Source organism: Helianthus annuus, chromosome 15, assembly GCF_002127325.2.
Source record: "Helianthus annuus cultivar XRQ/B chromosome 15, HanXRQr2.0-SUNRISE, whole genome shotgun sequence".
Lineage (NCBI taxonomy): Eukaryota > Viridiplantae > Streptophyta > Magnoliopsida > Asterales > Asteraceae > Helianthus > Helianthus annuus.
In genome coordinates this window covers 131,273,324-131,300,278 of record NC_035447.2, presented here as the reverse complement: position 1 = coordinate 131,300,278, position 26,955 = coordinate 131,273,324, and the positions used below count along the sequence as shown (strand labels likewise).

The window sequence follows — 26,955 nt, the reverse complement described above, 5'->3', positions numbered from 1 at the left end:
TGTGTGTGTTTGTGGGTGTGTTGAGATTTATGTGGAGGTGATGATGATTTGAAATTTCATTTTATGAAAACCCTAATACGGAGGAGAAGAAGATGCAGTGTCTTGTAAATAATAATAATGGTTTGTTGGAAATTACCTTTTTACCTTTTGACCTTTACATACTTACGTTGACTGTTAACCATAATTGACGTCGGGGGGGGGGGGGGGGGTAAACTTGCGACATAACACCAAATGTTGGGGATAAAATTGCAATTATTTCGTTAGGGGGGTCAGAGTGCCAATTGGCCTAAACCCCAGAGGGTAAAATTACAGTTTACTCTTTTTATTATTACCTATTTATTTAAATCTTATATTTTTATTACCCACAATAACCTTGTAAAAACTAAAAAAGTGCGGTCAAAATTAAAACAACTAAGATAAAAATACATTAAAATTAAACAACTAGACTAAAAATACATTAGAATTCAAAGAAATAGGCTAAAAGTATATTAAAATATCAAATAACTAATCCAATTTCACTAGAAATCATTGGCGAATTTTGTCTTTTTTCGTTTCAGTTATTTGTTTGTCCAACTTCGACATATCGTTAGTTTTCATCCAAAGCACCATAAGATCAACGCCATCGGACTTTCATTGCTTGAGTGCTAACAATTGTTTGATATTCTTGTCGGGACTATCCATTTGGGCTTGGATATTCGATTGAGTTGAAGACGAACCTGCACCTTTGCGTTTTGATTTTGCACGATATCTCCTATTGGGAGACTCACTTCAACTCGTTCAACTGGAATATCAAAATCACCGTCCGAATCGTTTAAATTATATTTGGGTTGCGCATTCGAAGGTATATCGGTGGTGGACGATAAGCTTTTCGACCTTTTGGACCGTGTCCCCCGCACGTCTATAAGCGAGACAAGATGCCACTTGGTGCTTTTAATTAAGATTTGTCACGGTTTCTCCATTGTAAACAAATGGTTTTTATCTTCTTTGTAGGTTTTATAGGTCTCGATAAGTAAATCTACATCATTAGCACCGCTCGTTTTGCCACCGCATTGGTTGGAGAGGTTGTTGTAGATGGCTTTAAAGGCATTTTCACATTTCTCTCTGTTTACCGAAAATGGAATCCAGATTGCGGTAAGGTTCAAGTCCCATAAGATTGTGAAAAGTTTTACAAACATGACTCAAAAAATCGGTTCTTTTCTGACCGGTTGTAAAACATTTATATAAATATATAATTAAAACATAATATATTAGGAAATATAAATATGAAATAACGAAATAATATATAATACCGGTAGTCGGATCCTCCGAGATGTCCACCCAAGCATGAGACAAATTTATCTCCTCCGTAGCCGTCCATCGCTCACATGATTTTTCAACAGCCTCGTCGTCATCTCCCTTTTTATGCACTCTTTTCTGTTGTTGTAAGGAGGGGCCCGTTTGTGTTGGTTGTATAAATCAGGGTTTGGTTTTGAACGGTCAATGACGTGGTCCCACACAACCACAACCCCTTCACGTCGTTACCACCACCACGCCCCTCCGATTTAGCACACCTTAATCCCCCTAAGGGCGGTGTTTCATGCCATTAACAATGAAATCAGAGCCAGGTTGACATGGGCGTAGCTCTGTAAGCCACGCTGGTAATGGCGTGGCTCTCTAACACTTAACCTCACTACAATCTGATGTATTATGTGTTAGAAGTTAAATCCTACTACAATGATAACTTACTTTGAAAGAGTTCGAAGTTCTTCCTTTTGTAGGAGTTCCAAGTAGTTGAAGTGCACCTTTGTAAGCGTTAGTAGCAGGTCATATCTTGAAATTTCTTCTTCAAATTTCAACAGTACTGTCTTGCTTTCTATCATTGGATGCCCTTGATGAAGAGGCCTCTTAAACACATGTTTCTGATGCAGTTTCGCGTGCGATCAAATGGCTGAAGAAACAATTGATAATCAAAGACGATAAATCGAACCAAAGGTTCCAAGAACATTGTTCTTTTCTATTATAAATCAACCAAAAACTGTCAAAACAATAACCCTAAACATCCTATTTATAAGATATGAATCGTAATTCAAAAGGAAACAAAATAAGATAAAATATTAAATTCAAATAAAGAGATAACTAAAGAGATCGAGCCTATCCGCATCATTCTCCCCATCTTAAAAAAAACTTGTCCTCGAGTTTTGTCTTCAAACCAAAGCCACCTGGATCAAAAGGAAAGTTAACCCAATTCCAATATGTTATTATTATTACGACCCGCCTAAACGGTTCAACCTCATGGATTGTCTCGCGCGACGTTAGATTTGTACCACCGGGATCGAATGGAGCATTGGACCGCATCTTGTTCACTAGCCATTCAACAACAACAACTGATCCACCCATTTTTGGCCCATCAACTAGATCAGTTAAAGCCTTCGACCCAATCGTTTTTTCCACTTTCGCTTGTTTCACTTCCACACATGTTTGATCTGCAAGCTTTGAATGAAGTGGATGTGTCCTATTTAATTTGCAAAGTGCGTTTATAGAGCCACAAATATAAGACTCCAAGAATTCTTTTTTATGCTGCTCCCCCATCAAAAGTAAACTGTGCATTGGCCACCATTTGCATGACAAAAATAATGACTAAAATATAATGGACCAATAGGAATATTTGGAAGTGGACTTCTAAAAGTTATAATGGTCTCCACTGATTCATGTAAATCTTTCTCATTATTAACTTTGCCACATGATCCCATTCGATTAGCTTGTATTGTGTGTTAGCCTCATCTTTTTCAAAGATACTGCACTCTCCAACAATATCACCCCTATAACTGGAAATATTAATTTTTCGAATATTTGAATTATTATCTCCTTCTAGTTGAAATCCCAAAAAACATGCGTCAACATTTAATCCGAACGTTTCATTCAGCATGAAAGAAGGGATTGCCTTTGATTGTGATTGAAACCCACCACTAGCCGTTTGACCACCTCTCAACGTCGTAGAACCACCGGAAGCTATCACATCACCTCCATTTTCAACCGTAACACCCGGCACGTTCCGATCAACACCGGTAACCCAAGAATACCATTCCTCGTCCCCGTATTCATTATACACGGAAGGGGGAATCATAGATAGTGTCGTCATTGGTAGCATGCTCCTCGTCCCCGGATAACTCATCCTTGACGGGGTTTTCCGGTTCCGTTTCCTTCCACGATGACGAGTCCTCAAGATCCCAGATCCTTTGCTTGAGTCGTATGATCTCGTGTTGTAACTCGAGATTTCTGACTCGTTGCCGAAGTCGCATGATCTTAAGATCCCATGGGTCGGATTCAACTCTTTCGTTGCCTCAGTCGGCGGTTCTACAAACAGGGTGTCGATCTTCTCCACGAGCACGTGAAACAACCATACTTCTGTCGTTGCCTCTGTCGGTGAATCTACGATTGAGCAAGTATCTTCCTCCACACAGAGCCATTTGAAAACCAAAGCCCTGATACCACCTAATGCAGTTTCGCGTGCGATCAAATGGCTCAAGAAACAATTGATAACCAAAGATGATAAATCGAACCAAAGGTTCCAAGAACAATGTTCTTTTCTATTATAAATCAACCAAAAACTGTCAAAACAATATCCCTAAATATCCTATTTATAAGATATGTCGTAATTCAAAAGGAAATAAAATAAGATAAAATATTGAATTCAAACAAAGAGATAACTAAAGAGATCGGGCCTAGGCGCATCAGTTGCACTTTCCGTGCAATGGCTTCATCAAGGGCATTGGAGAGGCCTTTTCACCAAGGGCATCTAATGGTAGAAACACGACAACTACGTTTAAAGTTCGTTATGACAACTTAGTTAGTTATTTAACCAACTATTGTTAAAGATCGTTACATTTGTTACTTTATTACAATATAATCCCTGATACAAGTATTATGTTTTTACACATTTAGTCCCTCTATTCATTAACAGTGTAACACTTCGGTATTGAAATGCTATTTTTTTGCTTTACTATTTGATGACGGGGGTAGCCCGAGACCAAATAAAATGGCCAAGTATGTAAACACCTAAAAGGTTAAAAGGTTCAACGCTTGAAAAAGCTGAGGAGATGGAGTAAAGTAACACGGGAACAGTGAACAAGTCACATCCCCAAACAGTCTCACCAACCACAGCCGTAAAATCAATGCAGGTCCACAGAATACACGCTATTATCCGGGGGTCAAAAGGCTTCAACCCCCGAAAGGGTAAGCCCCTCACTGCAAGCTGGTTCACTAGTCAAATGAATACTCCTTTGGGACATGTCTTTGCCTATAAAATGACACTTCATTCATTAACAAAGGCATCCTGGATCAGACTTGTTCTCTCAAACTCTGGTCCTTTACATCGTACATTCACTTCACTCAAAGTGTCCCCCATTCAAAGTGACATTACACTTATTCTTTCTGTTCCTCAATCCATTTCTGAACAATACTTCAGAATTGAATCCTTAAACAAGAAACATAAATTAGTGAACCTCCTTCCACGTCTTGCAAACGTGGTCTTGCAAATTGAATCCTTTAACCCTTCTGCCTAACCACCCCTGTCACTATCCTCGGTCTATATTATGTTGTCTCAACAAGTTGGCGCCCACCGTGGGGCTACGCCACTATTTCTCCTCAAAAAAGACCTAGTAGTGTAGCTCTTCTCTCTCAAAGTCGTCATGTCTGAAAGTGGATCACCAGGTGAAGTGAACCAGGTACCAAATACTTCAACTCCGGGTAGTAGCCAAGCCCATGTGGCTATCCCGACTTCTTTTTCAACTCCGGGGAGCACACCCAAGTTTCTCACCTTTAACACTCCAACCCCCTCTAGATCTGGAGTTCCTTCCCCTAACGTCGGTGTCACGGACACCCCCACACGTATTGAACTCACCCCCGAGGGAGTTGCTAACGATTTTCTTGAGTTGAGAACCCTCCTCAACCAGTATGTGAACAAAGAGAAGGACAAGGGAGTAAGGATTCGCCTAGATTACGATGAGCCTGAACCAACACTATCTCCCGGACCTCCCATTCCACCTTTTACAACCAGGAATGAGGCTGGCCCCAGTAATCCTTCCAACCCTGTTTCATATTTACCCACCATGGCTAATCCTACAACATATCCCCTCTTTTCATCCCAACCAATTACAAGTGGTGCTCCTCTGGGTCATGAGCTGACTTTGGATCAGCTCCTACATTCCCCAGTAGCAAGCTTTCCAGCTTCAACCTCCACTTCGTGGGAACAAGCCCTGTCAGTACTTCCATTAGCACGGAGTGCGGTAATGAGCACCCCCCTTGGGGTTAGCTGCCCGGTCACATTCGGAAGCCTCCAAGGTTTCAACCCTATGTCCCAGATGATGACCCAGATGATGGCCAGTTTCCCGTGGCAACACTTCATTAATCAAGTGCTAGCCACTCAAAGGGCCAACAATGGCAATAGTAATATGGGTACAAGGGTCGAAGAAGACTTGGCTAAACCCTACAAGCCGAGTAACCTTTCATGCTTCTCACAACAAATAACTGATTATGATTTCCAAACAAAGATCAAGATGCCGTCCCACATCAGAACGTACGACGGGTCTGAAGACCCGGAGGACCATCTTCAGATCTTTACCGATGCAGCAAGGATAGAAAAATGGTCAAACGCTGAATGTTGCTTAATGTTCATGCAAACCCTCATCGGATCCGCTAGAATCTGGTTCAACGATTTACCCGCTCGAAGCATTCGAAGCTTTGACGACCTCAGCAAGGGTTTTTTGGCCAACTTCTCCCAGCAGAGACGGTATGTCAAAGATGCAACCCTCATTTTTCAAATAAAACAGAGAGACAATGAAAGTCTTCGCGAGTCTATTGAACGATACAAGAAGGAAGGTCTAACCTATGTAGGGGCATATGAAAAAATGAGGGTAGCTGGTTTCATGAACGCTATCACCTCAAAGTACCTCACAAGAGATTTCAACAAGTCCCTGCCTAAGACCTTGGAGGAGGCCCTGGAAAGAGCAGAAGCCCACATTCGGGGAGAGGAAGCGGTTGACATCAAAGAACAGAGGAAGAGAGGGTCTAGCTGGAGAAGTAATAGCCCAGTCAGAAAAAGAGGGAATTACAACTCCTATGACAGACGGAAAAAGGGTTCAGACCATCGAAGGTCTGAAGGCCGGAACCCTCCAACCAGGGAAAAATGCATGAGTTTCACACCCCTCACAAAGACCCCTCAAGAAATCCTGGCAACCGAGGAAGTCAAACAGAACTTTAGGCCTCCCAGGCCTCTCCCCAAAAGTAGAAAAAATGAGAACTCCACACAGTTCTGCGAATTTCATGAAGAAAAGGGACATCACACCAACGATTGCTTCCAGCTAAAGAAAAGAATTGAAGAGGCTGTTAAGTCAGGCGAACTCGCCCATTTGGTAAAAGGGGTTCGAGACAAGATGGCTGAAGGCAAAGGAAAGGAAGTCAATATGGTAAACTCTGATGAAAAGGTTCCTCATAAGAGGCAGCGGTTGGAAGCTTGGGAGCTTCAATGTGTTTGCTTTCCCCCAACTGAAAAAGACCCCCTTTCAAGCCCTCTAGTCGTAGAAGCTACCATTGGAACGTTGGAAACACATAGGGCATACATAGACACTGGGCAGCCACTGAAGTCATGTTCGAGAAATTTTTCAACCGGTTAAGCAACGAAGAACGTTCAAGGCTTCAACCCTCTGGAACCTCCATAAAAGGTATCGCCGATGTACCCCTCAAGCCTTTAGGGCAATTAACACTGGATGTTTGCTTCAGTGAAGGTCAGAAGAAGAGAGTCCAGCCGCTTACCTTTGTAGTCCTCAACATACCTTCGAACTATGATGTAATCATAGGAAGGCCAGGGCAATGTGCCTTCTTTATGGCAGTATCCGTTGGGCATGGCACGGCTAAATTCCCAACCGAAAGGGGGGTAGCAACCCTTCAACCCTCCCAAGAGGCCTACATGATCGAAGGTGAAAGTCCCAGAAATGAAGAAGACAAGCAAAGGCTTATCATAAACCCTGAGTACCCTGAACAAAGAATAAGGGTCAACCCAAACCTTTCACAAGAAACTCTCTCCTATTTGGAAAAGTTGTTGACACACTACAGCGATGTCTTCGCTTGGTGTCCGGAAGATATGACAGGAATCCCTCGAAGCATTGCCGAACATGAGTTGAGGGTACCTCCTAATGTCAAACCTGTTGTACAAAAGAAAAGGAGCTTAGCACCAGAAAGAAGCCTGGCTGCTTGTCAGGAGGTTGAGAACCTCGTCTCAGCTGGCATTCTCCGAGAAGTCAAGTACCAATCATGGGTTGCAAACCCGGTCATGGTCAAAAAACCTGATTACTCCTGGAGAATGTGCATAGACTTCAAAGATCTCAACAAAGCTTGTCCTAAGGACTGCTACCCACTACCAGAAATTGACCTTAAGGTTGACTCGCTCACCGGTTACCCTTTCAAATGCTTTCTTGATGCTTACAAAGGGTATCACCAAATACTCATGAAAGAGGAAGATGAAGAAAAGACGGCATTCCACACTGATAAAGGAATCTTCTGTTACAAGAAGATGCCTTTTGGGCTAAAAAACGCCGGTGCAACCTACCAACGTCTAGTGGACAAAGCTTTTGCAAGCCAAATTGGTAAAAACATGGAAGCCTATGTTGATGACTTAGTAATCAAAAGCAAGACGGAGAATCAAATGCTCGACGACATCCAAGAAACTTTCAAAAATCTCAGAAAGGTTAACATGAAACTTAACCCTGAAAAGTGCTCGTTTGGGTTCGAAGAAGGAAAATTCCTGGGTCACATCGTCGGAAAACAAAGCATCAAAGCCAACCCAAATAAAGTAAAGGCTGTCCTTGAAGCCAAGCCACCAAAAACCAAAAAAGAGGTTGAAAGCTTAAACGGGAAACTTGCTGCCCTGAAGCGTTTTACTTCCAAGCTTGCTGAAAGGTCCGTACCCTTTTACAAAACACTTAAAAATTGTTCTGATAAAAAGGATTTCAAGTGGACCAACGAGGCTGAAGAAGCATTCAACCAGATGAAACAACACCTGGCCTCCTTGCCAGACATTGCAGCCCCAGAAACGGGAGAATTAATATCAGTTTATCTATCAGTTGCTGAAGAAGCGATAAGTGCAGTCCTCACAATCGAACAAAACACGGCTCAGGTACCCGTTTACTTCTTCAGCAAAACTTAAAATTAGCTGAAACTAAATATCCTCCCCTCGAAAAACTTGCCTTAGCCCTAGTTCAAACAGCTAGAAGGCTTAGGAGGTATTTCCAAGCACATCGAATACAAGTGGTCACTGACCAACCTGTCAAAAATGTGCTCGAAAAACCTGAGAACTCAGGCAGACTAGCAAAATGGGTAGTGGAACTAGGTGAGCATAACATCACCTACGTCCCACAAAAAGCCATAAAAGCCCAAGTTCTGGCCGACTTCCTTGTGGAAATCCCAAGCCAAACAATTTACGAAGTAAACACCACAATCACTGAACCCTCCAACCCTGAGGCCTGGAAACTATTCACCGATGGGGCTTCAAGCATTGAAGGGTCAGGGGCTGGGTTGGTTCTAATCAACCCCGAAGGGTTAGAATTCACATATGCTCTCCGTTTTGATTTTCAGACCACCAATAATGAGGCTGAATACGAGGCACTGATCGCCGGCTTAAGACTGGCCAAAGAAATGGAAGTTCAAAAGCTTGAAGTGTTCACAGATTCATTACTAGTCTCAAGCCAAGTCAACGATAGCTACGTTGCAAAATAACCCAATATGAGAAGATATAAAGAAAAATCCAAGGAACTGATGAACACCTTCCAAGCATGCAACATCAAGCAAATTCCAAGGTCCCAAAACAAAAAGGCTGATGCTTTAAGTAAACTAGCATCCCTCACCTTCGCCCACCTCACCAAAAAGGTGTTGGTTGAAGTGTTGAAGGCTCCATCGATTGATGAATTGGAAGTCTAAGATGTAGTCACCGAAGAAGATCCAAACTGGATGACTCCCATCAAAAAATTCCTTCAAAATGGTGAATTGCAAAATGATCAAGTAGAAGCTGAAAGGGTTAAAATCAAAGCAAAACAATATGTGTTGCAAGGAGAAACCCTCTACAAAAAGGGTTACCTTGCCCCCTTGTTAAGATGTGTTGGTCCCGAGCAAAGTAAGTATTTGATCAAGGAAATTCACGAAGGCATATGTGGAGCCCATTTTGGAGCAAGGTCGGTGGTTGCAAAACTCATGAACCTCGGATATTTTTGGCCCTCGATGCATCGTGACACCACCGAGCAATTGAAGAAATGTGATGCTTGCCAAATTCATGCTCCAATCCCAAAAAGTCCCAAGCATGATCTTGTCCCAATAACCTCGGCATGGCCGTTCCATAAGTGGGGAATGGACATTGTTGGACCATTCCCTCCAAGCAAAGGAGGAGTGAAATTCTTGCTAGTGGCAATAGACTATTTCACCAAATGGCCCGAGGTTAAACCCCTTGCAAAGATCACAGGCAAACAGGTCATTGACTTCGTTTGGGAAAGCATCATCTGCCGCTATGGATTGCCAGGAGAGATCGTCACCGACAATGGAAAGCAATTCGCTGACAAACCTTTCAGCCTTTGGTGTAAAGAGTACAGAATCAACCAGATCTTCAGCTCAGTGGCTTATCCACAATCGAATGGCCAGGTTGAAAGGGTTAACCGAAGCATAGTGGAAGGCATCAAGACAAGATTAGGAAGGTATGAAAACAATTGGCTTGAAGAATTGCCTAGTGTTCTATGGGCAATTAGAACAACCGAAAAAACAAGCCACAATAAAACACCCTATAGCTTGGTTTTTGGATCTGAGGCCGTAATCCCTGCTGAAATAGGAGTTGTAACCCAACGAATCGTCAACATGGATCCCAAAACAAACCAAAAAGAGACCATGTTGAATTTACAACTCCTAGAGGAAGCCCGAGATCAAGCCGCAATCCAAGAAGCCAAATACAAGCAGAAGATGGAAGCCTACTACAACAAGAAGGTTAAGAACGAACGATTCAAGCCAGGGGACCTAGTCCTCAGGAACAATGAAGCTAGCAAAAAGGAAAACCAAGGAAAGCTGGGCCCAAAATGGGAAGGTCCATACACCATCCTCGAAGCACACAAGGGTGGATCCTACAAGCTAGCAGATTCAGAAGGCAAAAGGCTTCCAAGGCATTGGAACGGCAAAACCCTGAGAAGATTCCATGTTTAGACAGTAAAGTTTGGTTTGTATCAAAATGTACCTCGAACAACGCTATGAAAACCTTTTGTAAAAAGCAAAGTATTGCTTAAATGAATGAAGTTGTTTTATCAAACTTGTCTTTCTAGCCTAAGATCAGGTTGAGAACCTAGCAAAAAACTCCATGGCAAGGGCCATGTAAGGGGATGAGCTCCCAGGCCACATCGCTCAATAGGTTCAAGGGTTGAATGAACCTATATAAGGGGTGAGTTCCTAAATCAATACAACTCCATGAGACTTATTAAGCCAAAACAATAATGTCTCATAGACAGGTTTGAACAACCTACACCAATCGTTCCTTAAGCCTTAGAAATATAACCAACAAATAGGCTTACGAAATCGAGTAAATCACAAAGAAATAATAAAGAGGATAGATACTACGTCTTCTTGTTCAAAAACACCAAGGCTAAGTGTCTGCAGCACTGAACCCTTTAAAGTGTAAAAAACATAAAGACAAAGTAAACTCAACAAAGACAAGGTAAAAAAAAAAGAATGAAAATTGCAAAAGGAAAAATAAGCAAATCCCTCAATAAAACATACAAACCAAACCAGAAGCTATCAAGGCTTCAAGCTGCCCACACAACATCTTAAAACGTTGCAGGCTTCAACCCACCGACGATTAGCCAGAAGGCTTGCAAGGTTAAAGCCAATCAAACAAACTAGACAAAACAGGCATAAAAACACAACACAAGTAACATAATAACCATCATATCATAGCAAAGAAAGTCATAAGAGACTTTCAAATAAAAGTTAAAGCAAGTTCTAGTAACTCGCAAGGTAAAATATTGTTCAGATGGCCATGCAGGCCCAACACACCACCAACAGGAACCTTAAGGGTTCCTGGAAACCTAATATTGTTCAAAATAACATTACAAACCATAGAGTGTTTTGCTAAGAAAGCTACGAATAATCATCAGATGGCAGAAGACTTGGAACCTTCAGCTTTGGACTTCTTGGCTTTCTTAGACTTCTTAAACTTAGCACCATCATCACCATCAACAGCTGATGTCTCTAAACCAACATCCTTCGAAGCATCCGGCAGACTCGAGAGAGTATCATCACTATCTCCGGAATAAGATCTCTTCTTTGAAAGGGAGCCCAAGACCTCAGTGCAAACCTTTTGATTTAGACCATCTGGTTTCAAATCCTGTAAAACAGACAAAGGCTTACCGAAGCAAGAGGAAACCTAATGAACATAAGGATAGGTTAGCCTCTCCATTTGTTCAACTAAGCTTTTGAACACATCAGGAGCATCTGGGCGAAATAAGGGAGACTTTTCCAGAGCATGCCCAACTTCATGCAGCTTGTAACCAACAACGAGACATTGGTGTTTTCCCAAGTTTAGCAACTTTGTATATACATCACCAAGAGCAGAATTAAACTCGGTAGAATGAAGCAGGTAAGTGACAACCTGTTGAAAGCCCTGCTCAATCAACCACTGGTTATCACTAGTTGCACGAGATACCGAAGCCTTCAAACTCTCCTTCTCTTCATCAAAGGCTTTCTGGGCAACAGACAAAGCCTCCCTGTCCGCCTTTAGCTTCAACCGATCAGCCTCAAAGCTCTTCTTAAAGTCAATCATTTCAATCTCATGCTGCTTGGACAAGCCTTCAACCTTCTTCGACCAAGCTTCCTCCTTCTCAGCAAAGATGCTTATCTCCTTTCTCATCGACGCCATCGAAGACTTCATCTTATCTTTCTTCTTGGAAAATTCTTCATACTCTCGCATCCTTTGGTGAAAACGAGCAACCCCCTGAGGAAGCATAGCAGCAAGGTTGCAAGTACTAAGAATCATCCGGGACAACATCACATCATCATCCATTTCGGAGATAGTCTTGTGAACCGAAGGAGGAGCAATATGACTCAAGGCCTCTTCACAAACAACAGCATCTTTAAAGCTATCGTCAACCTTTACCGACCAGCTTGGCACATAAACTGCATCAGGATCCAACCCTTCAACGTCTATACTCGAAGAACCTTGAACAGGTGTAGCAGCAACCTTCCTGGTTGAACCCTTTTTGCCATGAACAACTAACTTCCTCTCCCTTTCAGAACCCGCCTCAACACCTTGGTCCTCAGACTCTTCAACATCATCACTCAACTCCACCGGTTCAGTAGAAGTGGATTGAGGAGCAGCTTTCAGACGACGAGTAGATCGCTGGGTTGAAGTCTTGGGAGCAAGAGGTTTAGAGAAACCTTTAACATTCGACACACTAACATACCCAGCACCTTCAAACCTTTGTTCGGCACCTTTAACCACAACATTTTCATCAGGAACAACAGGAACATCCCCAAAAACCACATCCGAAGTGTCATCACTTTTGATGAAATCCAAGGCAAACATAACTGCAAGCAACAAGCAGATAGATCATGAGACAAAAATTAGAAAGATAAAAGAAAGGAGAAAACAAAAATGCATACCCGTGCCATCTCTCATCAGAACCGGATCCCGGTCAGCTTTTTCCCACAACTTACTAACCCCTAATAAAACCAGCAAATGCTCAGGAAAGGGACGAACCCTCGCAGGGCATTTACGAATAGATTTCAGAAAAGCATCATTTAAATCAGATTCAAGGGGTTCCGGTTCATTGAGAACAGCATCCGGGTGACGCCACACAGTTTTAAACGGAACAATAGTGTCTGAAACCCAGAAAAAACGATTCTTCCAAGTTCCAAGTGTGGTAACCATAGATGAAATAAGGCCAGAATCAACCTTAGATGCTTCAAAAGTAAACCAATCGCCATTCTTGGCCAATCGGAAAAAACGACGGAATAGCAATAAGGAAGGATCATATCCGAGGGCACGACACAAAACCTCGAAATGTAAAACCCTAGCCATGCCCTTCGGATGAATCTGACCAAAAGAGACCCGGTAATACTCTAACAAATTCAAAACAAACAAAGAAAACGGATAGCGAAGGTTTGAAAACTCAAAGTGACGACAATAAAGGGCGATGAAACCAGTTGGGCATTTATCAATCGAAGCATCACACGCAGGAGCAGTAGGTGTAAACTCAATCCTAATGCCATATTCCTTACAAAATAACTCTACTTCCTCTTGGGTTAACCGGGAAAAGGATTTTGCTAAATCCTTAAGGGCACCCATTTTTGCAAAGAAACTATGAAAAAGTAAAGTAAAAGAAACCAACACTAACCTTGAAAGAAAAGGGGAAGACTTGCAGAAAATACTTGGATGGAACAATGAAATGGCAATTAAGAAAAATATAAACAAGTTAATATAGGGGAAAAAATGTAAACAATACACCCTGCAAAACCGCCACCCTAGGAACTGCTACACATCAATCAAATCAGTTGTCAGAATTTCAAAATTCAAACATTAACTGCCGACAACCTTCCAATCCTCCAAACCTCGAACCCTTGAAACCTTCAGGGAATAAAGCAGATGCTTAAAAAAGTCAGAAGTCTTTGAGTTACTCCCAAAAACCTCTGACTTGGGGGGCTGATGACGGGGGTAGCCCGAGACCAAATAAAATGGCCAAGTATGTAAACACCTAAAAGGTTAAAAGGTTCAACGCTTGAAAAAGCTGAGGAGATGGAGTAAAGTAACACGGGAACAGTGAACAAGTCACATCCCCAAACAGTCTCACCAACCACAGCCGTAAAAGCAATGCAGGTCCACAGAATACACGCTATTATCCGGGGGTCAAAAGGCTTCAACCCCCGAAAGGGTAAGGCCCTCACTGCAAGCTGGTTCACTAGTCAAATGAATACTCCTTTGGGACATGTCTTTGCCTATAAAATGACATTTCATTCATTAACAAAGGCATCCTGGATCAGACTTGTTCTCTCAAACTCTGGTCCTTACATCGTACATTCACTTCACTCAAAGTGTCCCCCATTCAAAGTTTACATTACACTTATTCTTTCTGTTCCTCAATCCATTTCTGAACAATACTTCTGAATTGAATCCTTAAACAAGAAACATAAATTAGTGAACCTGCTTCCACGTCTTGCAAACGTGGGGGGACCCCACGACCTGCGTTAGGCAAGGTTAAACCCTTTAACCCTTCTGCCTAACCACCCCTGTCACTATCCTCGGTCTATATTTTGTTGTCTCAACACTATTCCTAATAAGAACAAAAAGTGTTTCCCAAGTAAAATTACTAAAAGATATTCAACATCAAACATTTCATGTAGAGATTGAATATTATTGTAATTATAAAGAGAGTAAGAAGTTACTTGTGTGAAAAGTGAAAAATAAATTAAATGTTGTTTTTTTTGAACGATATATTTGGATCACTGACGGACTGCTGGAATATAATCGTGCCACCAGCGAAACCACCCGATCATATCCATCTCCACTAGTCAATAATGCTTATATACCAATTCAGGAGGAAACCTTAGGAAAAAACCCCCTTATGGAATCGAACCCAGGACCCAATGTTGAACCCAGGACCAATGGCCCATAAGCTTTATCCCACCCCGAAAATACCAATAGGCTATAATGACATGAGCAAATTAAATGTTGTTTTGAGTTAGGGTATTTTGATTCAACCAATATAGTACAAAACATATCAATTCTAAAACTAGTTTAGAAACTGAACCATATCTAACAACCTTGTGATAGTTATTAAACGTTTATACAAAGCATTTTAAACGGTACAATCAAAATATTCATTTTGTAATGCCGTATCAGAAATTAAGATTGAATAATAATCTTATCAAATTCCAATTCATAACTTTGTACTACAAATGTTTTTTTTTCCCTCAAGAAGTCATTAGCAAGATTGTAACAACAATCTCAAATCAAATTTAGCTTGAATATGGCACCCAAATCATTTAAATCCGGTTTAAGGTTGTATGAACATTCTGAAATAAAAAGTTGTTCAAGACAGAAGGGTATAGAAATTTTATCAATTATAACAAACTAAAGATACTCTCTTTATTTATGAGAAATAACATAGTACAATAACATTTGAACAAAAAAAAATATGAAAGAGATTCTATCTAGTATTCAACACCATCTCTAGCTATTCTATTAGAGATTATAAACATAATTCGTATATTGTTGTTGCCGGGAACTTTATTATTTATGTGTGTGTATGTATAACGGTATAATCGAATGGGTATGTCGGTTGGTTGATGTCATTCCAAATGACGGTTATTCCCGCCAATTTCAACCACCCTTCATAACCGTTCTTCCTGATGTATATATTGCTGTTGCCGGGAACTTTTCTCGGTACCAAGACAATTTCCTTAACTGTCGAATTGTCTTTATTTTGATTACCATTCATTGATCAATCAAGATCAGATAATGAATCCCCTGTGTGATAATACTTCCGCTGTGAATCATTTCAATGATCAAGAAAGTGGTATCAGAGCCAGTTTCTTCAACAGTGATGAACTCCGGCCAACTTCAACAATGATGCCGTGTAAACACTGCTCGGATGAGAAAAAGGAACGCAGATGGCTGCAAAGACGGTGCTACTACTACAACAAATCTGGTCACCAGATGGCTAAAAGAAAAGGATGAAGAAGTTCAATTGCTTCGTCTAGCGGTTGATACTGGAACGCAGAAACAACTAAATGCAGACTCCAATCAACAAAACGATCAAAGAATGGAATACACGGTGATCGGGACAGATGGAGGATATTGGTCAGAGATGTGGTATGTTAGTAAAACCCTTAAGCACCATTTTTCTGGAAACTTAGATATGTTTAAGCGAATAAAAAGCATGTCTAGTGTTGAAACAATGACCGGAGAAAATCAATTTTTCTTCATAAGGGGTATTTGGTGTTGTTGAAGTTATAACTGGGTCGGAAAAGGTTCGTGTTCAGAGTGTGCTTTATACTCCGGACATAGACATAAATGTCTTAAGCCTTGATCAATTAATAACTCAAGGTTTTACGGTTAAATTTATGGGGGATAAGTGCAAGTTATTTCCAACATTTAGTGTTCCTTTGATCAACCAAAGAAATGATCAAACGGGAATGACAAGGGAGGAGGAAATCAGTAAATTAGAAAAACAGTTTATGATGAGTAAAGATTCAGAGCATGAGAAGTATAAATCTGAATTCTTAAACGAATATTTTGAAAATCTGAATATCTCAACGAATGAACCAGATTGGAACGTTCTAATATTACAAGCGATGTCCTTTAAGGAATTTCAAGATTGTAAGGCATTACTGGACATGCTTGATGATGAAGATTATGTTATTAAGTATAAATATCATCTCGAAACTACATTCAACAATATGATAGATTGGTTTCTCAAGGAGAAACTAGGAATTAATCCGAGGCCACTACCAGCATATGCATCAAATAACCGGAAGGTAAGTTTATTAGATCTGCATATGGCTATGAAAAGAGAAGGTGGTCATCGGAGAATCACCGAGAACGGGATGTGGGCAATGATAGCCAGGGACACAGGATTTGAATATGATGATGGAGAATACATGCGGCTGATATACGCGATGTATTTGGATGTACTTGTATACTATTACAAGTACAAGGCAACTCAAGAAATGGCACTCGAGAAGGAGGAAGTGAAGATGACAGTCGATCCGAGACAGAGCAAAAGTGAAGGTGATAAGGCAGCAGTGACTGATGCAGATCAAACAGAAATGGAAAGCCGTTCAAGGTGTGCGGATGCTGTAGGTAAAGATGCAGATCATTATGCTTTCTTCGCCGGCAATGACTGGGATGGAATCAAGAAGCTGAACATTCGAAGGAGGTTTGATTTTAACCGAGCAAAAGCTGCTGTAGACGATGCCAACAACAGTGTTCTCAAAAACTCTCGTAAACACAATTATGTTTAGGGGAGAGTATTAGAGATTATAAACATAATTCGTACATTATATGTATTAAACATAGGATTTATTATTTATGTGTGTGTGTGTATAATGGTATAATCGAATGGGTATGTCGGTTGGTTGATGTCATTCCAAATGACGGTTATTCCCGCCAATTTCAACCACCCTTCATAATAACCGTTCTTCCTGATGTATATATTGTTGTTGCCGGGAACTTTTCTCGGTACCAAGACAATTTCCTTAACTGTCGAATTGTCCATATTTCGATTACCATTCATTGATCAATCAAGATCAGACAATGAATCCCCTATATGATAATACTTCCGCTGTGAATCATTTCAATGATCAAGATATTCACTAGCTTTATTCATTGTTACATAAATATAGATACGAATCCAGAACCACTATTTATTACATAGGGACTGAATCGCATAACAAGAGTGTAATATACTTCTTCAAAGTTTTTTCAGGAAAAGTAAACCCGTCATTGTACTGGTACGCCACATCTATCATTCGTGCAAGATTAACAATTGGAGAAAGTAGATCCATTGGGACCTCCCTTGGCCTTAGACACCCCTCGTTTATATCTTTCCACGCATTTTCAACAAGTTTTTTGACTTCCTCGACTGCTTCATTTTCCGGCACCCCATAAGTCTTCATATATGCCTCTACACCTGTGGCTGATGGACCTCTTTCACGCTCAAACTTCATATGAACGTCAAATGCTATTAGACTAGATAAACACTATATGATTTCTTGTTTTAGCTAATAAACATGGAAAAAAAATCTTGTTATTAAGGTGTATATGAGTATATTGACAATTCATTACAATAAAAATCTTTCCAAAAAAAAAAAACCCATGGGTCTATTCAAAACAACAATGATCTTCTTGTAGGTAATAAATTTTGGAATTTCAAAACTTGGTTGTACAAAATCTTTTACATTATAAGAGTTGTTATGTATATAGATAGTGTGAATTTAATACCTCAACAGTCATCACATCATCATGGAGTCTTGCAATTGACTCTGAAGCTATCAAGATCTTTGGATGACTTTGGTACCAATTAAAAGCCTCTCAAACTTCATATGAACGTCAAATGCTATTAGACTAGATAAACACTATATGATTTCTTGTTTTAGCTAATAAACATGGAAAAAAAAAAATCTTGTTATTAAGGTGTATATGAGTATATTGACAATTCATTACAATAAAAATCTATCCAAAACAAAAAAAAAAAACCCATGGGTTTATTCAAAACAACAATGATCTTCTTGTAGGTAATAAATTTTAGAATTTCAAAACTTGGTTGTACAAAATCTTTTACATTATAAGAGTTGTTATGTATATAGATAGTGTGAATTTAATACCTCAACAGTCATCACATCATCATGGAGTCTTGCAATTGACTCTGAAGCTATCAAGATCTTTGGATGACTTTGGTACCAATTAAAAGCCTCTTCGGTGACAATCTCGCCCATACCAATCCAAGCAGCCTTACCAAGAAGCTCATGTGTAGAAGTAGTTAACCCAACCCTCATGTACTCTTCAAATGATGGCACCTCTCCACTGTGCCTCCATTCAGCCTCTTGAAGATAGCCTCTAGCTAATTCTTGAAACTATGTTCATAACATAAATGAACAAAAATAACAATATAAGTATAACTTTTTTTTTACCATGTTTCTAAGTAAGAATTTACACGGAAGCATAATGTAGAATGGAATCATACTGCTTTTTTTGTAGCCTCAATGAGATCTTTTGTTTCTTGCTGAGGTAGTTGTTTGTTCAGTTCAACAAACTCATCCAATAAAATTTCATAGAATGATTTGATAGATTCTGGAAGTTGTGACACAGCACTAATATCCCACCTAAAAAGAAACAAGGGTTAACATCATACTAAAGGAGTAAAGGACATGTACACAAATATTTTAATTAAGGAGCGTATATAACAAAGAACACCTATTTATTGCATGCGTTAGAAGTCGGCTCTCCTCAATCGTAGCATATGCATCATATGTATCATCTAACATCAACACAAGTTGTATGACTTTTGTTGTTATGATTCGGGCTTGAGAGTAATAAGGTTCCAAGAATAGTGCCAATATCCATACATAGAGCTCAGGCACCCTATCTCTTACATAAGGAGTTTTCACTTGCAAGTCCAAGTCCTTAGACCACCTAAATCAAAAGCATAAACTCATTATCACTAGAATCTCACATTTTCTTGATCATATATCAGAAATAAATGCTTATGCAATGATAACTTACTTTGAAAGAGTTCTAAGTTCTTCCTTTTGTAGGAGTTGCAAGTAGTTGCAATGAACCTTTGCCAGCATTTGTAGCGAATCATATCTTGAAATTTCTTCTTCAAAGTTCAACAGATATTGCCTTGCTTCTACCATTGGATGCCCTCGATGAAGAGGCCTCTCCAATGCCTGTTTCACTTGCCGCGCAAGAGCACCTTGGAGTGTTTTCTCTATGGTTTTTAGTTTAGTTTCAGTGAATGCAATGGCTTCATCTAAAATAGATTCTCCTCTTATTCTTAACTGAGAACTCTCATAGAAACTCATCATTCCCCTCACATCTGTAGTAATGTCTTCCTTGAATTCACCCGAACTAAAATCCTTGAATTTGTTGAACACCTCTACATAACCACCCATGATAAATTATTTGAGTAAATCTTAGAAAAATGACACATAAAAGAATTTTATTAAAGATCATAAAATTAAATCTTTTATTAACCAATTTTTATGAGTGACATACCACAAGAAAATTTGTAACCAAAGATTCTAAACACTTGAAAGTGAATAGATATTGTATATAGATCTGCTTCGTCGTAATCTTGCATGTTTAGCTGATTGAAAAGTTTGTCAATTTGGCCATCAATATCTTTCGTGAAAAGATACGCCAAACCAAGACGATACACATAATAAATCAAACTCAATTTCTCGTTCGAATCAATTAAAGGGTTTAATATCAATCTTCTCAGTTCTTCTTTCGGCTGCCCCATAGCTTTACTATATGCTTCCAGTTGCTAGAAAATGAAGCAATGTATTTGTAGTTTATAAGGAGCACATACCAACACAACAAAGTTTAGTTAAAACTGCAAGTGAGCTCAATCTTACCGAATTGTCAAGCAAGAATAATAGGAAGCGATCGGCCCAAATCGAAGGAGGAAACTTGGCCAAAGAACGTGCAGGCTCTGTTGCGCAAATTTGTGCGTGGGCTTTGAGGATAGTGTTAGTTTCAGTTGAGGCCATTTTTGGTTTTAATCGATTATTACCACAAACTTTGTTGATTGGTATACATTATCTTTGGTTTTCAGTGGTATTTATAGAGGATGTATCCACATGCAGGGATAACGATGTTTTCTGTTGACATGATACGATGAATGCAGTTAAGTGGGTTTTATACCAACTAATAACGGTTAAGTTATTGTACAAATTCTGTTGACATGATACGATGAATGTAGTTAAGTGGGTTTTATACCAACTAATAAGGGTGAAGTTATTGTACAAATTATTCTTAACATACAAAATATCTATAACGTAAGAATTGAAGAAGATTTTTTTTTTTATTTTTCCTTACTTATTAAGCACGTATTTCAATAAAAAAAATCATGATTTTACATTAGTAGAGTAACTATGTAATTTTGTAGAGTAATTATAATTAATTAGATTATAATTGCCTACTTATTAAGCACATATTCTGACCCGAATTTTGCAATTATAATTAATCAGATTATAATTGCCTACTTATTAAGCACATATTCTAACCCGGTTTTTTTTTTGGAACGGCCGACAAAATATTTTATTCATTGTAGCGGGATGCTACAACCAAACATACATATTCTAATCCGAACTGACCCGTAAATGATGGAACTGGTTGTAATTGCATGCTCTAATTAATCTACAAAGTTGTAGAGTAATTATAATTACCATACAATAATTACTCTACTACTGTAAAATCATGATTTTTTTTTTTGTTTTTACATTTTGTAATTAAATGTCATTCTTAAGTAGTAGGGAAAGAAATTCTCTCGTTCACTTTTTACGTTAAAGGTATTTTATATGTTATATTCACTAGGTTATAACCCCGTGTATTACACGGTTAAATAAATAAATTTTATATACTAAATAATAAAACAATATATCTTTAAAAACTCCTTTATTAAACGGGTTGAATAAATATAATTTTATATATTAAATAATAAAAATTTATATATATATAAGAACCATATTGTACGGGTTGAATAAATGTAATTTTATATGCCAAATAAAAAAGTTATATCTTTAAAACCACGTGTATTACATGGGTTGAATAAATGTAACATTTTTTACTAAATAATAAAATAATACATCTTAAAAAAACCCCATTTATTACACGGGTTGAATAAATGTGATTTTATATATCAAATAATAAAAAATTACATCTTTAAAAATATGCGTATTACACGGTTTAAATAAATGTAATTTTCTGTACTAAATAATAAAAAAATATATATATCCTTAAAAAACCCTGTGTATTGTATGAATTGAATAAATCTAACTTTATATATCAAATAATAAAAAGTTATATCTTAAAACACCTCATGTATCACATGGGTCTAGTAAATGTAATTTTGTATAGTGAAAATAAAAATATTTAATATATTAATACAAAGTTTGGTTTTCGTGATAAAAATAGATTATTCTGTTGTTACAAAATTTGTTAACGAAGTCTCAATAAATGTAACCCTTTATTTAAAACTCCGTAAGTATATAAATGATAAATAATATTAGTTAATTTTATTTCAAGTTTCGTAAAATCTATTTGATATCAAACTAAACAAAACGTTCAAATATATAGTTAAGATCAAATTAGATAACTAAGTTTGAATTTGAAGTAAATAGATAAATATAAAAGTAATAATTAATTGAGTTAATTACTGTTTTCGTCCCTGTGGTTTGTCAAAAATCACTATTTCAATCCATTAGTTTAAAAATTGCGATGTCACTCCCTGTGGTTACGACGTGGACTGAAATAGTTACGTAACCATTTTTGTCCCTATGATTTCAATTTCGTAACAATTTCAATCCATTATTCTGTTAATTACAGAGACTGAAATGGTTACGACGTGGACTGAAATAGTTACGAAAGTGAAACTATAGGGACTGAAATCGTAATTTTTAAACTAATTGACTGAATAGTGATTTTTGACAAATCACAGGGACGAATACAGTAATTAACTCTAATTAATTCAAATAAATAATATTATAAATGAGAAGGAGATTAAACTAAATAATAATTATCTATAAGTTATTAAACTAAATAATAGTTAATAGAAGGATTATCTATAATTAATTAGAAGAGATTAAACTAAAATAATAATTATAGATGATCTAATATGATGACAAGTGTCCCTAAAGTGATTTCTTTTATTATACAGTAATAATTTGTATTTCATCTTTAACTAATTAATAATGTTATGGCTTCCTCGTGTTATTTCATAAGTGAAATAATATCTTTATAGTATTCAATATTAAATTATTGATAATAATTATTATTTACGAGAATTAATATAAATAAAAATATAATATACTACACACCATTGTCATATAAATTCAGTTATATTATTGTAGCCTATATATTGTCATAAGAAGTTGATCACAAGGGTGCAACGACTTTTAGTCACCCTCGATAGTTTCGCTTCTTCTTGATTCTTTTTTCCAGATTCAAAACTAATATTATGTTTCTCTCTAAATATTCGATAAATTGCATTTGATGTGTTTGATGAAGTGATTCAGTTAGAATTCTCTGAGATTTATGATTAATAATTACACGTAGAAGATTGAATATTACGTTTCCCTCTAAATATCCAGAGCCTCTTACCCGTTAAACCTCTTACTGGTTAGTACTTTTGGGTTTAGAGGTAAAAGGTCGTCAAACAGCTTTTGTTCCTAAGGAGATAGTCTGGTAGTAAAGTGATGTAGTCACCAATCAAGTGGTTATGTGTTCAAATCCTAAAAAAAGTAGATGTGTGATTTTAACCATTAAAAAAAAAGTAGATCATGTGAAAATACACATAAAAGGATCTAAAGAATAATTTTCTTTAGGTAAATTGGAAAATAATAATCTCATCTATCTGAACTTGGCCAATAATAATCCGAGTAAATTACAAGTTTTGCCCTTTATGTTTACACCAAATTGCAGGCGCTGTCCTTTAGCGCAAAAGTTGACAAGTTTTGTCCTTAATGTTTCAAAATCTTGCACATTATGTCCTTTAGACCAAACCCAGTTAGATTTTTTGGTTAAATCTGGTCACTCAAGGGCATTTTAGTCTTTTTACCCCATTTATTTAATAGTATTTAAAAAATAGAACAAAATAATTTAAAATATTATTATTATTTTAACTATATATATAACCTCCATCACCACCACCCTTCACCACCACCAGCACCCTCCACCGCCACCGCCACCGCCACCCTCCACCTCCACTGCTACTTGCATCAAAAAACTTGTCAACTTCACTCAAATCTCGTCCAGTATTTTTTGTAAAGTACTCCACAGTTAAATCTAGTTAACGACGTTATAAAAAATTGTGACGTCGCTGCCACATGTTAAATGACTCAAATGAGATTATTTATTTCCAATGACATGATTTATTTTAATCCTTTACTGTTGACTGACTATAAAAAGGGGCATTGACCCCAACATAACACACCAACGATCAAAACACCATCTCTTGAAAATCCTAAAATCCATCTCAAGAAGAAAGCTGCAAACGATCAGGCATGCTAAAATTGTTGCTACATTCTTGTTGTTTAAATTAACAAAAACTATTTTGTGAAAGAAAGCATGTACTTTTCGTTGTTGTCATCTTCACTCAAATCTCTCATTCTTTCCTACATTTGTCTGCAACGGTTTTAACGTCAACCCAAACAGATTGTTTTAAGATATAATATATGATTATCTGATTATGTTAAAAATAAATTAAATAACCTTATGTTTTCATCCAATCCATGTTCTTACATAGAAAGTCTTTGAACCTCTGTCTGTAACAGGGGGACATCATCCTCCATCTCTTCGGGTTTAGTAGCATCAAGGCCCCTAAACATTTAATTAAAAAATCAAGTAAAATACAGATGTTGAAACATGTGATATGTGATAAAAGTTACTTACTTCCAGCGGATTCTGTTCTTGAGCTTCTTTTCGATAAGACCAATGCCTTCAAGGACGTTTGTTATATCATATATCCGCCTCTTCTGCACCTATATAATGATAGCTCCTTCAAAATTATGATTTTAGATAAGCGCATATAATACAAGTGGCCTAGATCCGCCCCTTTCCAGCCACCCTATGGCTTGTAACTAATTCATGGTTACAATAAACTTTTCCATCCGTGCCAAATCTGAAAATTTTGGGGTTTTTTGAACGAATTGAAGCAGACGATGATGATGAACTCATATTTTCGTTATTGGGATCGATTCAAGAAGCTTAATTTGTAGATTGAGGGTTCGCTTATGAATGTGTAGAATTAGGGTTCATGTTGGTGTGTTTTGATCTTCTGGTGTTTTAAGTTGGGGTCAATGCCCCTTTTATACTTGGTCAACAAAACCAATAAAAGATTTAAAATAATCCATGTCATTTGAGTCATTTAACATGTGGCAGCCACGTCCCCATTTTTTATAACACCGTTAGCTAGATTTAACTTTGGAGTATTTTACAAAAAAATTGGACGAGGTCGGAATATTAGCGACTAATTCCTGAATTGGGATTATTATTGGCCAAATTCAGATAGATGGGATTATAATTTTCCAATTTGCCTTTTCTTTATATATTATATGTGGTAGAAAATATTTGGTAAGGCTGGGGGTCTCACCGGAAGCAGCCTCTCTATTCTTATGGGGGTAAAGGTAAGGCTGTCTACATCTTTCCTTCCCCAGACTCTACCTTAGCTTTGCTATTGATGGGATTTACTGAGTATGATGATGATGTGGTAGAAAATATTTGGGGATTTTTATCAAATAAAAACTATACGATTCACAGAACTGGTACTTTTGCCTTTTAATAGATTTTTAGTTAAAACAACTATAACTACTAGATCACCTATAAAATCTAGTCGGGCATGTTGGCAAAACCACTAACGGTGACAAATAGTAGGCGATCTATAGATCGGTAAAATTGTTGTCAGCTATCTGTTGCTAAAGTTCCACTGCCGATATATTAGTGATGTTATCGGTGATATGTAGTTTTTTTGTTCATTGGGAGAAAGGCCTTCGATGACCCATCAATAACATGCGTCGTTTATCTTTCGGTTAACTCTTTACCCACACTTAGTTTTCCAAAGAATTACAACGACAAACTATCGACGTTTGAAATCTTCACCGACATGTTCAAGATGCATCTTGCAGTTGTAGGTTATTGTTAGGCTGCTCGGTGTGGGGGATGTCCCCGCCACGTCGAGCGCTGCCGCCGTCCCAAACACCATTTCCACCGACTCGGCGTCCTCCTAATCGTCCTCCACAAGCCGTTTGTGCCAGTCCTCTCTCTCCTTCTTCTTCTTCTTTATACACACACACACACACACACACACACATATATATATATAGTGGAGGGTTCAAATGAGAAGAAAAATTTTGTAAGAATAAAAAGAATAAGTTTTAAACCAATAGAAATGCTCCATTTTACTTCATTTAATATGTGTATTTAATGTTATTAATAAGGGTATATAAGTAAATTTCTAATTGTAATCAATTAGCTAACTAATTAAAATTGTAACTCCCTTTTAAATATACTCTTTCAAGATAAAATAATTTAAGATGAATGACAATTTTCGACATATGTAGGATAAATTTTAGTATGTGTAGGATAAATTCTTAAATGTGTACGATAATTTAGATATGCGTAGGGTAAATTTCGCTAAGTGTAAGATATATGTAGGATAAATTTTGAAATGTGTAGGATAAAATGTTTTGTGCTTTATTAATGAGAGATAACATAATTAATGGGATGAGTTATAAACTATTTAATGTTTTACCATTATGCCATTTCTTCTTTTTCTTCTCACATTAACTTTCTTCTCAAATGAACCTTCCCCTATATATATATAGAAACGGGTTCAGGAGAAAACGCTCAAAAGTGTGAGAACGGTGAGAACGCTTTCTGGCCTAACACGTGTCCCGCGTCATAGAGAAGGGCGGAGGGGCTTTTTTGTCTTTTCATTCTTCTTTTATTTTCTCAACGCGGTATTATATTTTATGGCGTCTAAGTTTTTTTTTTGGCGTTAATCGTATTTTTTAAACTTTTTGATGTTGAATTAATTGTTTTTGTGTCACATATATAATTTTTTGGCGTTATAGAGTTCTCTGGTTTATTTTTTTTGGCGTTATGGTGTTTTGTATAATAATTCACTACGAGTCTCTAATTTTTGCATATGATTTCAATAAGACCAATTTTTTTTGGCGTTTAGTGAATGTTTTGGCGTTTAATAACCTTTTCAAGGTTTTTTGCCAGCAGCTTTTCTCCTAGTTTTCATACTTCTAGCTTTTTGGTGTTTGTAGTTTTTGGCGTTTTATATAATAATTTTATTTTTTTTTATAGAGAACCAGTTAACAAATCAACATATAACTTGATATCAAAACAATATAAAATGAAAACTAAAATAATAAAAAATTGTAATCTAATTTCTCTTCCGAATCTTCACTGTCATCAGCCTATAACTTCTTGAATTTGTTTTGGCGTTTTGAACCTTTTATGAATAGTTTTGCTAGTTGCCAACTTTCCTACATAAACCCCGTCTTTTTCAGAAGAAGCTGCTTAGTGGCATCCTGTTTTTTGGTGTTATATTATTTTTTGGCGGCATGTCATTGAAGATCAACTCTTGCTTGATGCTATTTGTAATAATGGAGTCCAAAATAGCATTTTAAACTTTAGTTAAACCCTTTCTTCCATGACTATAATCATCA

The 26,955-nt window shown here is 37.7% G+C and overlaps 1 protein-coding gene and 1 long non-coding RNA gene across 3 annotated transcripts; both read right to left on the bottom strand.

Moving 5' to 3' along the window:
* Positions 1 to 17,339: 17,339 nt before the first annotated feature.
* On the bottom strand, positions 17,340 to 20,704 carry LOC110912423 (alpha-copaene synthase-like). 2 transcript variants are annotated; one of them, XR_004881762.1, is made up of 8 exons: positions 20,134 to 20,699; positions 19,772 to 20,042; positions 19,277 to 19,652; positions 18,968 to 19,186; positions 18,738 to 18,876; positions 18,379 to 18,627; positions 17,996 to 18,090; positions 17,573 to 17,715 (listed from the first exon to the last, which is right to left on the bottom strand). XR_004881762.1 is itself a non-coding variant. In XM_022157111.2 (7 exons), the coding sequence occupies exons 1-7, from the start codon at positions 20,266 to 20,268 to the stop codon at positions 17,422 to 17,424; spliced, it is 1,683 nt and encodes a 560-aa protein (XP_022012803.1). In that variant the 5' UTR covers positions 20,269 to 20,704; the 3' UTR covers positions 17,340 to 17,421. The 2 variants fall into 2 exon arrangements, 1 of the variants encoding a protein (XP_022012803.1); XM_022157111.2 differs by lacking the exon at positions 17,996 to 18,090 and having other exon boundaries at positions 17,340 to 17,715; positions 20,134 to 20,704.
* Positions 20,705 to 23,518: 2,814 nt separating this feature from the next.
* LOC118487399 lies at positions 23,519 to 24,559 on the bottom strand. The gene is made up of 3 exons (XR_004881761.1): positions 24,170 to 24,559; positions 23,990 to 24,097; positions 23,519 to 23,902 (listed from the first exon to the last, which is right to left on the bottom strand). It is a non-coding gene; the product is annotated as an uncharacterized LOC118487399 (long non-coding RNA).
* Between the last annotated feature and the right edge of the window lie 2,396 nt (positions 24,560 to 26,955).

Coding starts and splice junctions, on each gene's coding strand:
- LOC110912423 (XM_022157111.2), bottom strand. CDS start 20,268: ATGGCCTCAACTGAAACTAACACTATCCTCAAAGCCCACGCACAAATT. Junction 18,877..18,967: donor CTAACGCATGCAATAAATAG/GTGTTCTTTGTT, acceptor GTTTCTTTTTAG/GTGGGATATTAGTGCTGTGT. Junction 18,628..18,737: donor TTGAGGCTACAAAAAAAGCA/GTATGATTCCAT, acceptor TTATGAACATAG/TTTCAAGAATTAGCTAGAGG.